At 58.0% G+C, this 13,321-nt stretch overlaps 1 protein-coding gene across 2 annotated transcripts in view; it reads right to left on the bottom strand.

Moving 5' to 3' along the window:
- The window catches only part of MACROD1 (mono-ADP ribosylhydrolase 1), a 152,829-nt gene that overhangs the window by 14,063 nt on the left and 125,445 nt on the right, over positions 1-13,321 (bottom strand). Inside the window, exon 4 of one of the 2 annotated variants that reach the window (XM_007174469.2) lies at positions 591-620. The exons of the other annotated variant lie outside the window; for it this stretch is intronic. Coding sequence (XP_007174531.2) covers positions 591-620 — 30 coding nt within the window. The remainder of the gene's footprint in view (positions 1-590; positions 621-13,321) is intronic. 2 annotated transcript variants of the gene reach the window in all.

Genomic DNA, 13,321 nt, shown 5'->3' with positions numbered 1-13,321 from the left:
ATTGCATTCTCGTGGGCTTAACCGTTGGCGGAGCTCCCCCTGACTTGATGAGAACTTGTCCTGGCGGCAGAGCCGCCCTGTGAGGTTGCAGGGCAGAGCAGAGACGCTAATTTTGCCCTCACAGGTGGCGAAACTGAGGCCAAAGGAGCGCAGGGCTGGCTGAGGGCCCGTGGGCATCAGGGGCAGGGCTGGGCTTTCCCCACCACACCTGTGCCCCGGCCCCACAACGACCCGGTCCCAGGCCCAGACCCTTTGAAAGCTCAGGGGGCCCTCCAGCCCCCAGTTACAGACCAGGAGGCCTCTGCACAGAGGGTGGGGACCTACTCCAGTCACCCAGTGCTGAAGCAGCCGGGCCTGCCAGCCAGGTGTCTGGCTTCATCCACAATGAGGGCGACGCCGGGCAAGGCCGATGGGGTGGGAGGTGGTAAAGAAGGGCAGAGATGGAGAAATGGGAACGGCGCACCGTGGGGACCAGGGGGAAGGCTGCGGGGAAGGCGCAGGGCAGCCAGCTGGGCTCCGCGGGTGAAGGGGCCAGGAGGAGAGAAGCAGACCCCCAGCCAACCCCCAGGCCGCAGGAAGGGCGTACTTACCGCCGCCGCCTCCGAGCAGGGAGCTGTTGGCTGCAAGAGAGAAAGACGAAGGCGGTCAGTCGGGGAGAGGTTGGTGGGGCATGCAGCTGTGTGGAGGGGGCGATGGGGGGGCTGCCAGCCAGGCCCGAGGGCCAGCCCGGGTCCCTGGGCACAGGGTCCCTGAAGCAGGGGCAGATAACCAGGAGGCGGAGGGGGCTGGGACTTCCTGTCCAGCTGAGGCTCCCAATAGGCCTGGGTTTGGTAGGGTGGTGGGAGTGGGAGGCACCACGGTCGGGTCCGCTCACCCCGGAAGCAGCTGCATGTGGGGTCTAGAGTGGCAGACGACCCTCGGCCGCACGTATCCTTCATTCACTCGTTCTTTCTTTCTTTTTTTTTTTTTTTTGGCTGCACAGTGCAGCATGTGGGATCTAAGTTCCCCGACCAGGGGTCGAACCCGCGTCCCCTGCATTGGGAGCACGGAGTCTTAACCACTGGACTGCCAGGGAAGTCCCCCACTCATTCTTTCTTCCCACAGGGTCTCCCGAGCCCCTCTGTGCCAGGCCTGGTGTAGAGATGCGGAGCTCACAGACTGGGGGGGACACAGAGCTGCAGCCACTAGGAACAAACTGCATCGCTGCAGCCGTGGTAAGTGCCGCCCAGGGGATGACTGTGAACCAGGGCTGGACGACAGCACTCACGTGCGAGGTCAGGACCCCACCCCGGGGCAGCGCAGGGAGGGCCCAGGGCACTGGGACTGGAACCGGACTGGAACAGATGGGTGACTTGTGAAGGTCAAGGAAGAGAGAGGGCTCCTCAGCTCCGCCGGCCCCTGGCCCCCCGCACCCTCGACCAGAGCTGGACCGCCAGCTACCGCGGGTGCCCTGTCCGTCTCGCTCTGCCTGGCCAGCTGCCCTCTCCGGCCTCCCCAGGGGCCGACGCAGGGGCGAAGTGAGGCTGGCGGCCTCTCCATCAGAATGCGAGGCTGTGCAAGTCAGCGCCCCTCCCAGCCTGGCCTCCCGCTTCCGGCCACACAGCTGCCTCTGTGTGAAGCACTGATGCTAATGAGAGCAAGTGATGGGTGAGACAGGGCAGGTGCGCCAGGCCCAGGTGTTGCCCGGTGGGGAGATGGGTCAGCTGTGCCTCAGCCCCTCTGGCCCCAGGGGTCCTGGCTCCCAGGCGGGGCCTCCAGCTCCGACACCGCTGTGGCATCCCTCCCTGCCTTCCCAGGTCCTGTTGCAGCCCCTCTGTAAGAGGGGGACACGGAAAAGAGCCCAGGCCAGGAATGGGGGCCGTTTGTGAGCCGGCCCGGCCGTAGGCCCGGGGTGCGGCGCGGAGGCTGTGGGCGCTGCTAAGCGGTGTCGGGTGGCTCTGAGTGGCTGGTCTCCCAGAGCTGACAGCTCTTCGCCTGGGGGATAATTAATTCCACAGCCCGAAAACCCAGGGCTGCAAGTTGCCACGTTACTTGCAAGATTAATACAAGCAGCTAATTAAGATGGAGAGGCGAGGAGCGGCTGGGCGCTCCCAGAGCAGCGCTGGGGGGCCGCGGGGAATGTGGGCGGAGGCGGGCTGAGCAGGCGGGTGAGGCAGCCAGAGCCCGAGCCGGAGGGAGAGCGCGAGCAGGAGATGGACCACGCAGGACACCCAGGCAGACGTGGCAGGCTGCTGGGGGCTGGGCCCGCAAAGGCTTGGAATGTGGCCTCTGCCCCAGGAATGCATGTCACCAATGACCGAGCGAGGGCTATTTGCCAGGCACAGACTGACCCCATTCACTATCATAACAAAGCCACAAGGGCAGTGTTACTGCTCCCATTTTACAGATAAGAAAACCAAAGCTCAGAGGTTGAGCTGCGTGGCAGCAGGATTGGAACGGGCTCTGGCTGACTTCAAAGCCAAGCCACAAAGCAGGCCAACCTGGAAGCAGACTGCTGAGGGACTGTGGGAGGGAGGCTTCCCCGGCCCCGCCCCTGCCTCCCCCCCCCGCCCCCCAGGGCTGGGGCCCGCCTCCTCCACATCAGGCAGAGCACACAGTAGGCCCCTCTGATGCAGTCTTGACCCACCTCCCACCCCAGCAGGTTGGCTGCAAAGACGAGTGGTCGGATGTCCAGAGAGCTCTGCCTTGGAGCCAGCGCGGGAGACCCAGGCATCTTAGGTCGGTGCGGGTCCAGCTCCCGGCCCCCTTGGCTCCCAGGGCAGTCCTGGCGGCTGTCGGAAGCTGCCCTCCACGGCCCTTCCCTGCCTCCCCCCATCACCTCTCTCTCTTAATTAACACCGGCCGCAAACGAGCTGGCTCCCGCTGGTGGAGAGCTCAGTGTCAAATGCACTGGCAACGAGCCTCAAAGGGGCGGGAGGGGAGGGCACCAACCTGCTGTTTTGCAGGCCCCTTTGGAAGGAGATGCCAACATCCACCTGCCCTGCACCCCCTAAACCCCACCGAGTGTGGCCCTGCCCGGGTGAGGGGACTGAGGTGGATTGGCCCGATGTCTCATCCAGGGGCTAAGAAGGGAGGTGAGCCTGGGGCAGAGGCTGAGCTGGGGGAAGGGGGGACCAGGTAGCCAGGTGGCATTACCTGCCACAGGTGGGAGAGGGAGGTATGGCCCAGCACTGGGTGCTCAGAATCAAGCTGCACGGAGGACCTGGTCACCAGCCTGTCCCCAAGTTCAGCAGGTATCCCAGGAGGCCGGTCTGCAGTGTCCCCTTCCCCCAGCCCACCATGCCCGGCAGTCCCATGGCAGGGCTCAGGGGGAAGGGCTGCAATCTGATGGTCTAGACCCCGTTCTCCTGCTCCTCTCTCCCTTAGGCCCCTGTCTGGCCCTCTCCCCAGGGGCCTGGACACCTGGTCACATGTTGCCCCATAGGGCTGCCCGAGGCACTCACAGTTGGGAGGATGGCCTGGAGGCTTGGGGGGAACACGGAAGATGGGGAGCTGTACCAAAGATACCACAGGCGGTCCGCTGGGTGTACTGCCCAGCCTCCCATCCAAAGCAGGGCAGTTTTAGGCCTTCCTGCTCCCCGGCCAGGGCTGGCCCTTCCCACCTCACCTCACCCGCACGCTGGCCTTGAGTCTCCAGCTCCTCCCCTTTCTGCTGCCCCGTCGCCCCCATGCTCCCCTCAGTTTGGTTTGAGGCTCTAAATCACAACTGGTCATTAGTCCATTTTTCTGATGAGGAAACTGAGGCTCACGGCGTGACTGGTGAGGGGAGGAAAGGGGTTTGAACCAGGATGGCTGGTTGTCACACCCATTTTCTTAACCCCTGCACCCTCCCTCTGTCTGAAAGGGCCTCCTTGCTGAGGCGGGGTGATGGGCGAGCAAGACGTGGACGAGCACTGGACCTCAGGTCCAAACCAGAGTCTGTAACACAGCCCCACCCAAAGGACCCAAACCTGCCCCAGCAAAGCAGGGTCATCAAGCTTGTGCGGGGGGGCCCACGCCTGGCCCTAGGGTTTGAGCAGGGCTTGAGGCTTGTTCTGGCTTTGTAGCAGGCATAGCCTCCTGGGCCAGAATGTGCGCCTCCGGGGCTGTGAGATGCCTGGTCCGAAGCCTGCCATCCGAGTTGGCTTGTCGGCCCCCACGCAGGACGAGGTGGTCCAGCCCTGCTGCGGCCCCTGCCCGTGGACGTGCCTGTGCCGTGCTCTGTTGGACACGATTAACTGGCTAGGAGCCTCAGTGCTGCGCCTGTGACCTTGGGGCGGAAATGAGGTCCACCCCAGTCACTGCCAAATCCTCTGTCCGCGGACAGCGGCCCACCAGGCCAGGGGCTGGGGCTGCGGTGTGCTGGGGGCATCACTCCCCGCCTCTCACACATTCTGCCAGCCCTTCCCTGCCCCCACACTGCTGCTCATGCAGTGCAGTCCCCTGACCCCCATTTCTCTCTTGCCTACTCCGCACCTTTTCAGGCCCGGGGCACCTGGGGGGGAAGCCCCTCCCACGACTCCCAGCACCTGTTGTCCTGTGGGTGGGGGAGAGCTGCTTCCCAGTTTGTGCCCCAGCTCCCGGCCCAGTTCAGGGGCTGGAATGTGGCCACTGCCTGGTGAAAGGGAGAGGGCCAGACCCGGAGTGCTTGGCCACTGTCACTTCAGGGGACCCAGCGGCCCCTCTGTCACTCTCTGCACAAAACATTTTAACTGGGGACTCCCCTGGTGGCTCAGTGGTTAAGAATCTGCCTGCCAATGCGGGGGACATGGGTTCGATCCCTGGTCCGGGAAGATCCCACATGCTGCGGAGCAACTAAGCCCATGCGCCACAACTACTGAAGCCCACCTGCCACAACTACTGAAGCCCGCACGCTTAAAGCCCATGCTCTGCAACAAGAGAAGCCACCGCAATGAGAAGCCTGCGCACTGCAATGAAGAGTAGCTCCCGCTCACCGCAACTAGAGAAAGCCCGCGCACAGCAATGAAGACCCAGCGCAGCCAAAAATAAATGAATAAATTAAAAAAAATTTTGTTTAAAAAAAATAAGTACTAGGGATGTAATGTACAACATGATAAAAAAAAAAACATTTTGCTTGGGTGCCAACTGTGTGCCGGGGCCACCGAGGGTACCCAAGCTGAGTCGAGGGGAGTGTGTAAATGTCCAGGTGAGGAAGGTACCAGAGCTGGAGCAGCCTGGAGTCTGGGGGCTTCACAGAGGAGGCGGCAGCACACCTTGGAGGGAAGGAAGGACATGCAGGGAAATGAGTCTGAGCACTTCCCTGGTTGGACGGACGGGGAGCCCCAGGGGTGTCTATGCTGGGGAAGGACGTGGTCGGCTTTGCCTGACTCTCCACAGGCCCAGGGAGGATCAAAGGGGCCAGAATGTGGTGGAACCAGGGCAGCAGCAGAACAGGGATGGAGGGAGGGGGAGGCGAGGGGAGAGGGCGGAGGGGAGGGGGACACACAGATACATCTACCTCTTCTTTTCTTTTGGGGCCACCCCCTCGCAGCATGTGGGATCTTAGTTCCCGACCAGGGATCGAACCCAGGCCGTTGGCAGTGAGAGTGCTGAGTCCTAACCACTGGACTACCGGGGAATTCCCTCCTCTTCCTCTTCTGGTTGCTCCCCACTGCACACCCCCTCCTGCCCTGCCAGGCAGCACCTAGAGTGGCCCCCACTTTGAGGGCCCAGGCAGGGAGTAATAGGCATGTACCTGGGGCTCATAATACTTTTAGGGACCATGAAAACGTAATTTCTTTTATTTATTTATTTTTATGTACGTATGTATTTTTGCGCTTTTTATTTTATTTTTTATATTTATTTATTTGGTTGTGCCAGGTCTTAGTTGCGGCAGGTGGACTCCTTAGTTGAGGCATGCATGTGGGATCTAGTTCCCTGACCAGGGATTGAACCTGGGCCCCCTGAATGGAGAACGTGGAGTCTTAACCACTGTGCCACCAGAGAAGTCCCTAATTTCTTTTAAAATCAGAAGACGGGCTTCCCTGGTGGCGCAGTGGTTGAAAGTCTGCCTGCCGATGCAGGGGACATGGGTTCGAGCCCTGATCTGGGAAGATCCCACATGCTGCGGAGCAACTAGGCCCGTGAGCCACAACTACTGAGCCTGCGCGTCTGGAGCCTGTGCTCCACAACAAGAGAGGCCGCAACAGTGAGAGGCCCGCGCACCGCGATGAAGAGTGGCCCCCGCTTGCCACAACTGGAGAAAGCCCTCGCACAGAAACGAAGACCCAACACAGCCAAAAATAAATAAATAAATAAATAAATTTATAAAAAAAAAAACAAAAAACAATACCAGGGGAATAAAAATAGAATCTGCGTAATAAAATCTAAACTTTAAAAAAAATAAATAAATAAAAGTAAAAAATTAAAAATTAAAAATTAAAAAAAATCAGAAGAAAAAGTGAACTTTTAGGTTGAAAACAAAAGTTATATATAATTTTAAGTATATATAAAATATATAATATATATAAAATGTTAATAAATTCGTCTTTATGCCAACAAAGTCATACAATTAACTTTTATTTTTGTAGAGGAAGGACCCACAGTGGCAGAAGGGCCTGGGCCTGGGCCAGGTAAGCTCTGTACTTGCATGAGCTCATTTAATCCTGACCTTGTGTGGAAGACACTATTACTAACTCATTTTACAGATGAGAGAGCCGAGCCACGGAAAAGGATCTTCTCACTATGCAAATATGAACAACTCATGTGTTACCCCCAGCTTCCTGGTTAAAGGTCCAAAGCCCCCTTTTGCTCTCAGGATAAAGAACAAGCTGCTCCCACACCCCAGGCCCATGACCCTGCTGACTCATCACCTTATCTCTGTCCTCTCTCCCTCCCATCTATCCCTCAGCCACACTTCAGGTCCTCAAACTTGCCCCATTTCCTCCGGCCCCAGGGCCTTTGCATGGGCTGGTCCCCTGCCTGGAGGAGACCCTCACCATCCCCGGCCCTGAGAGCCGGCAGTGTCTGGAGCTGGTCTCCGGCTACACCCTCCCATGGGCCCTGAATCACTGCCTCCAGCATCCTCACCTCCCAGGTGAGCGTCTACTTTGCTACCCTACCCCCCCAGCCCTGAGTGTCTCGTCCACAGTGCGTCCCCAGCGCCCAGCACAGAGCCCAGTGCACAGCAGGCACCCACTAACAATACACTGAACAAACCTGACAGGTTACGATTGTGCCCAGAGTCACTCAGCCAGGCCGCATGGGGTCGGTCCCCTGGCTCTGAAGGAGAGGCTCTCATCCACCAGGCCTCACAGAAGAGCCCACCCGGGGGGGGACCTAAGAGGCAGGATCTGGGGTGGGGGCCATGCAGGTGACAGGGCTGGTTCAAGGGCAGTGACAGGAGGTGGTGTAGGAGCTGCCTAGGCTTTTCCCTGACAGGGACTAAATCCTCCAGCCCGGGTTGGGGAGTGCCAAGGGAGGGGGCGGTGGGCCGTGTGGGCCACCACAGAGGAGACTCGGTGACCCGAGGAAAGCGCTGAGCAGGTTACTGGGCCAGGGAGAAGCTGGGTGAGCGGGCACAGCAGTGACTTTGCAGCAGGCACGGCCCCTCCGGGTGTTTCCGGAGGCTGCGGCTGCCACGTGGCCTCATCCTCGCCTCCAAGGCCTGAGAGGCTGCTGGCCAAGCTTGGGGTGGGGGGACTGCTCCCCCAAATCACCCAGCCCCTCTCCCTGGCCCCTTTCCTCCACCCTCCCCTGTAAGGCCAGATCTCAGCTTTCTATCATTTGACGAAGGTGCATCCAGCCCCTGTATGTGCCAGGCTCTGGGACACAGACCGGCAAGGCCCTGCTGGCACAGATCTCATCATCAGGCAGGGAGACAGTCCAGAAACAACCAGATAAACTTGAACAAGAATTACCATTAGCGCCAGAGGTTGTGAAGTGGATAGAAGGGAGGAGAGAGTGGCAGGCAGGTGGGTAGGGGCTCACCTAGAAGGAGTCGGGGACCCGCTGAAAAGGAAGCCCCTTGTGAGGAGCACAGGCCAGGCAGGGGCTGGCCTGTGCAAAGGCCCTGAGGCAGGAGCCCGCCTGGTGGGTTTGAAGCACAGCCAGGAGCCGCTGTGGCTGAGGCAGAGTGAGTCGGGGAGAGAAGTAGGAGAGAAGGTCAGAGGGCAAAGGGGGCAGGAGGGGGACCAGGGGGCTACTGCACTTTCCAGGTGATCCCTTCCCAGATCTCCTCCTTGGTTCTCCCCCAGTGTCTGTGCGTCCCCGAACAGCCCCTACACTTCCACTGCACCTGCCCCATTCCTGGCCTGCCTCTGCCTGGCCGAGCCCCCACTGCTCCCCTGTGCCCCGGAGTCTAGCACAGTGCCCGGCACCTATGAGGTGACGATTGACTGACGGCCCGCGCGATGGAATGGAATGGTGGCCCCAGCCCCACGGGGGGTTTGGGGGAGTGGGCTTTGTTCCCATGAAGTCCTCACCGTTTCCTCCCCGAGTTCCCACAGGCCTGCAGTGGGTGTCCACACTACTTGAGGGCGAGCCGTTTAAAACAGGTTTTAGATTAGAAACGTCCCACAGATGGAATAAAATGTGAAATGTGCTGAATTTCTGAAGAGAAAACAATAGACTTCAAAGGCATCTCAAGCTGTAAGAGCAGTTGCCGTGTTTGACAAGTTCTGTCTCCCAGGCCAAGGTCACTGTCCTGTGAGGTGAGGCTGCCTGGTGGAAAGTGTGAGGCTTACTGGACATTCCCCAGGCTTGGGGGGCCCTCATAGGGGGTAAGGGGCTCACACTTATCGGCACCAGGCTATCGGACCTCTGCTGATCAGCTCAACATGTGTGTACGTGTGTACACACACCCCTTCCCGCCCTGTTTACAGACGGGGAAACTGAGGCCCAGAGAGGCAAAGTGACTTGCCCAAGGCCACAGCCCTCATCGGAGGAGCCAACGTCCTCGTGCTTTGCAAGGTCTGGTCCTGTAACCCTCAGCTGTGACCTTGGGCCAGTTGCTCCACTCCCTGGGGCCTGAGTTTCCTCATCTGTGGGGTGGGGAGGTCAGTTAAGTGAAGGCCTTTGGGGCATGGATGATAGTGTTTAAAATGCCTCTAAAACTGTTACGGCGTCACAGAGCTTCGTGATGGCATTGGGTGCAGGAGCTGGGGTCCCCAGCTCTTCCCAGTCAGCCAGGGAGAAGGGTGAGATCAGCCTGCTGACAGTCTGCATTAATAATAATAACAACAATAATAATGACAGCAGCTTCTTCTCATCAAGGTTTGTTCACCAGCCTCCTAGGGAGAGCCATGGGGACCTTACTGGATGCACCGCTCCATTTTACAGATGGGGAGACTGAGGCTCAGATAAATGCCTGGCCCGAGGCCACACAGTGAGGGTGGTGGAGATAGAATTTCAATCCCATTGATCTGACTCTGGAGCCTGGACCACTCAGCATCCTGCTCAGCCAGATTTGGCTTTTTTGCCTCCAGGACCGAGCTCCTCACTCCATCTTCTGTGAGCAGAGCCCTGAGATTTCCCAAATCTGTTGGGAGTTGTACCCAGCTGGGCTCCCTCTTCCAGAGTCTCCCCCTCAGCCTCCTCCTTCCCACTGGCCCTGTGCCAGGCCCCCCCCTTCCTCGGCTCTCCTGAACCTCAGAGGGGCCTCCCTCACTCCTGCCCCTTCACCCACGTCCATTCTGGTTCTGCAGTCCCCTCCCTGGCCTACCCCAGGCATCCCACCCCCATGCCTATCCCTACAAAAGCTGCCCAGTCAGCCATTTAAGCTCAAAGCAGGTGACTTGGCTGCGGTTCCTGCTGGCCTAGGCCCCTCCTTTGTCCCCTCCTGCCTGGGTTCCTTGGGCTCTGCCCCTGGAGACCCAACCTCCCAGCTGGCGGTCCCCAAGCTGGACTCCAAACTCTCGGATCCCACCCTCCCACAACACCCATTCTCCAAGCCCCCTGGACACCTTCCACATATTGGTATTTTGTTTTGCAAGAAATTCATGTTCATTGCCCCAAATTGGATAATATACATAAAAAGCAAAAGAAAAGTGAGTCACCCATTAGCTCATTGCACAGATTTGGCTAGCCCCCGTTCACATTTTCCTGGAGGAACTTTTAGACTTTAAACAAAAACAAAAAATAGTTAATAACACATTTATCGAGCAAATTCTTTGTGCCAGGCATTGGGCCAAATATTTTCAGTGGATTCTTTCATTTTACCCTTCCCTCCCTGGAGAGCCTAATGAGAGGGTACTATTATTTTTCTCACTTTATAGATGAGGAAATAGAGGCTCAGAGAGGTTGCATGACTTGCTCAAGGGAGCCAGGCTTTGAATCAGGCAGTCTGGTTTCTGAGGGAGTGCTGAGTCTGCAGTGCTGTGGGACCCTGGCTGCTGCCTGGGCCTCCCCTCCCCCAGGAGCCAGGGGTCCCAGCGCTCAGCGTCCCACAATTAGCATAACCACAAGCATCCCTGAAACCCAATTACCAAGAGATGACTTGGGCCCCAGCCAGCCGGGTGGGCACAGTCTCCAGCCCCGCAGGGAGGGGCTGGGGCCCAAGGGAGCCCTGGCGGGTGGAAGAGTGGACGACGAGGGGAATAGGTTCTGGGGGAGGGGCCTGGAGAGGCTGCTTCTCCACTGCTCCCGGGGCGGTGTGGGTGTGTCCTGCAGGCAGCCTTGACCCCCTGCTCAGCCCCAGCTGGAGAGGCCCCCCTACCCCTCAGGAAGGGTCACAGGTTCCTCTACCCCCAGCTTGCTGGGTGATCCCAGGCAGCCCCTTGCCCTCTCTGAGCTTCAGTTTTCTTCCTGAAAGGAGAGAACCAGGGCTAATGAAGCAGAAAACAAATGACGGCCTGGGAGGAGGAAAGAGTGCAGGTTCTGAACAGCAGGGCAGGTCTGGGGCTGCATTTCTAACTTCCCCATGAGGTCCAACCACCGTCTCCTCCCACCTGGGCAGCTCCTCTGCTGGCCCTCACCTTCCACTCCGTCCTCTTCAGCAACCGGGGCTCCTTTTCTATTGAACACACACACACACACACACACACACACACACACACACACGGCCCCTGGACCCACCAACAGCCCAACAAATACAATGTCATAGAAGAGCTGAAGCCCTCCCCTCCCCTCCCCCACAGAGGAACCCACCACCCTGAATCGGGCATGTATTTTCTTTAGAGTTTTACTATGTATACCCCTCAACAGGCTATTACCCAGGTATTCGTGTTTTAATTTTTTTTTTTGGATTTATTTAATTAATTTATTTATTTTTGACTGCGTTGGGTCTTCGTTGCTGCGTGCGGGCTTTATCTAGTTGCGGTGCGCGGGGCTACTCTTCGTCGCGGTGTGCGGGCTTCTCATTGCAGTGGCTTCTCTTGTTGTGGAGCAGGGGCTCTAGGCATGCAGGCTTCAGTAGCTGCGGCACGTGGGCTCAGTAGTTGTGGCTCGCGGGCTCTAGAGCGCAGGCCTAGTAGTTGTGGTGCACAGGCTTAGTTGCTCCGTGGCATGTGGGATCTTCCCGGACCAGGGCTCGAACCCATGTCTCCTGCATTTGGCAGGCGGACTCTCCACCACTGTGCCACCAGGGAAGCCCATCGTGTCTTAGTTTTATATAAAGTGGAACTCCTGGGATTGGCTGCTACCCTTTGTGGTGAGGCTTGGGAGGCTTATCCGGCAGGCCCAGCCTGCTCTGGTCGGTCTGCTTTCACCGCTATGTAATATTCCAGGCTGGGACTGTCCCACACTCTTCCACCCGTCCTCCCACTGACCACCAGTCAAGCGTGCCCAGTTTTGTCTCTTGCAAACCCAGCTGCAGTAGCATCTTGCATGCGGCCCGTGAACCCATGTGCTGGAATTTGTCTCCTATACACCTGGCAGTGGGACTGCTGGTTGTGGTATATGCACATCTTTAACTCTACTAGTTATTGCCAAATTGTTCTCCAAAGTGGTTGTTCAGATGATCGTTTTAAAATATAAATTAAATCATGTCACTTCCCTGCCTAAAACTCTCAAATAGCTTCCTATTACACTTAAAATAAAATCCATACTCCCCTCCACAAATGCATGGCTGCATGCCACGCTCCATTCTCCCCAATTTCCTGGACTTCTTTCTCTTCCTCGGATAGGGCTGGCTCTTTAATGCCCCAGGGCCTTTGCACATACTGCTCCCTCTGCCTGGCACACTCCTCCTCCATCTCTTTCCAAACTGTCTCCCGCTCATCCTTCAGGTCTTCAATGAAAATGTCACCTCCACTGAAAGTCCTCCCCTGAAGTGCCTCCCACCCTGTTTATTTCCTTCAGAGGGCACGTCATGGTCCTGTAGTGATCCCATCCTCTCAGTTATTTGCTGGTTTATTACCAGCATGGCAGCCTGTGGAAGAGGGCCTGGTCTGCTCTGGTCATTCCTGTGCTCCGGAGGCCAGCACGGCTGGCACTGAAGCTCTGCTCTCAGTGACATTCATTCATTCAACAGATGTGGATTAAGCCCCATCTGGTTGAAATGTCCAGAGGGGAGTGAGCCTGAGTTGAGGGCAGAGGGGTAGCCAGGCCCATGGGGCCCTGAGCCTTCTCGCACGGCCATGGGGAACTATGGCAGGTGCTAGAGTGAGGGGGTGGCAGGGTCAGGCTTGCACTTTAGAAGGCTGCTCTTCAGAGCTGAGGGGGAGCAAATTGAAGGGAGTGGACCTGGAGGCAGGGGCTGGAGGGGTGGTGGTGGCCGAGGATGGGTTGATGGAGGGCCAGGAAGAGAGGCGATGCTAAACCCACAGGGACCAATTAGAGGACCACGGGAGACAGGATTGGATCGGGCACAGGATTGGCTTCCAAATGTGGCTCAATCCAGTTGATGGAAGGAGCACCTTGGTGTGAGGAAATGGCAGGGCTCTGGCCCCCTTGATGCCCCCCACCCCCATCTTCCACCACTGCAGGAAGCTGGGAGGGAGCTCTCCCAGTGATTTTGAGAGGGCGGCAGAAGTCCAGAGGTGCCTCCTTGGACCCCAGCGAGGCACACCTTGATCTAGTCCAGCCCCTCTGTGTATAGACAGGGAAACCGAGGCCCTAAAAGGAAAGGAACTAGAAGAAGACCACACAGCTGAATCCTCACGCTAGTTGTTGCTTTTGGAACATGAGGTGTGGTACTGAGACCAAACAGACATTCCCTTCTTCCGATATAGACAGAGGAAAGGGGCTTCCCTGTGGCGCAGTGGTTAAGAATCCGCCTGCCAATGCCAGGGGCACGGGTTCGAGCCCTGGTCCGGGAAGATCCCACATGCCGCGGAGCAACTAAGCCCATGCGCCACAACTACTGAGCCTGCGCTCTAGAGCCCGCGAGCCACAACTACTGAGCCCGCGAGCCACAACTACTGAGCCCACGTGCCACAACTAC

This window comes from Balaenoptera acutorostrata, chromosome 9 (assembly GCF_949987535.1).
Source record: "Balaenoptera acutorostrata chromosome 9, mBalAcu1.1, whole genome shotgun sequence".
Taxonomy (NCBI): Eukaryota; Metazoa; Chordata; class Mammalia; order Artiodactyla; family Balaenopteridae; genus Balaenoptera; species Balaenoptera acutorostrata.
Note: the sequence above shows the minus strand (reverse complement) of the source record. Positions and strands in the feature narration are given on the sequence as shown.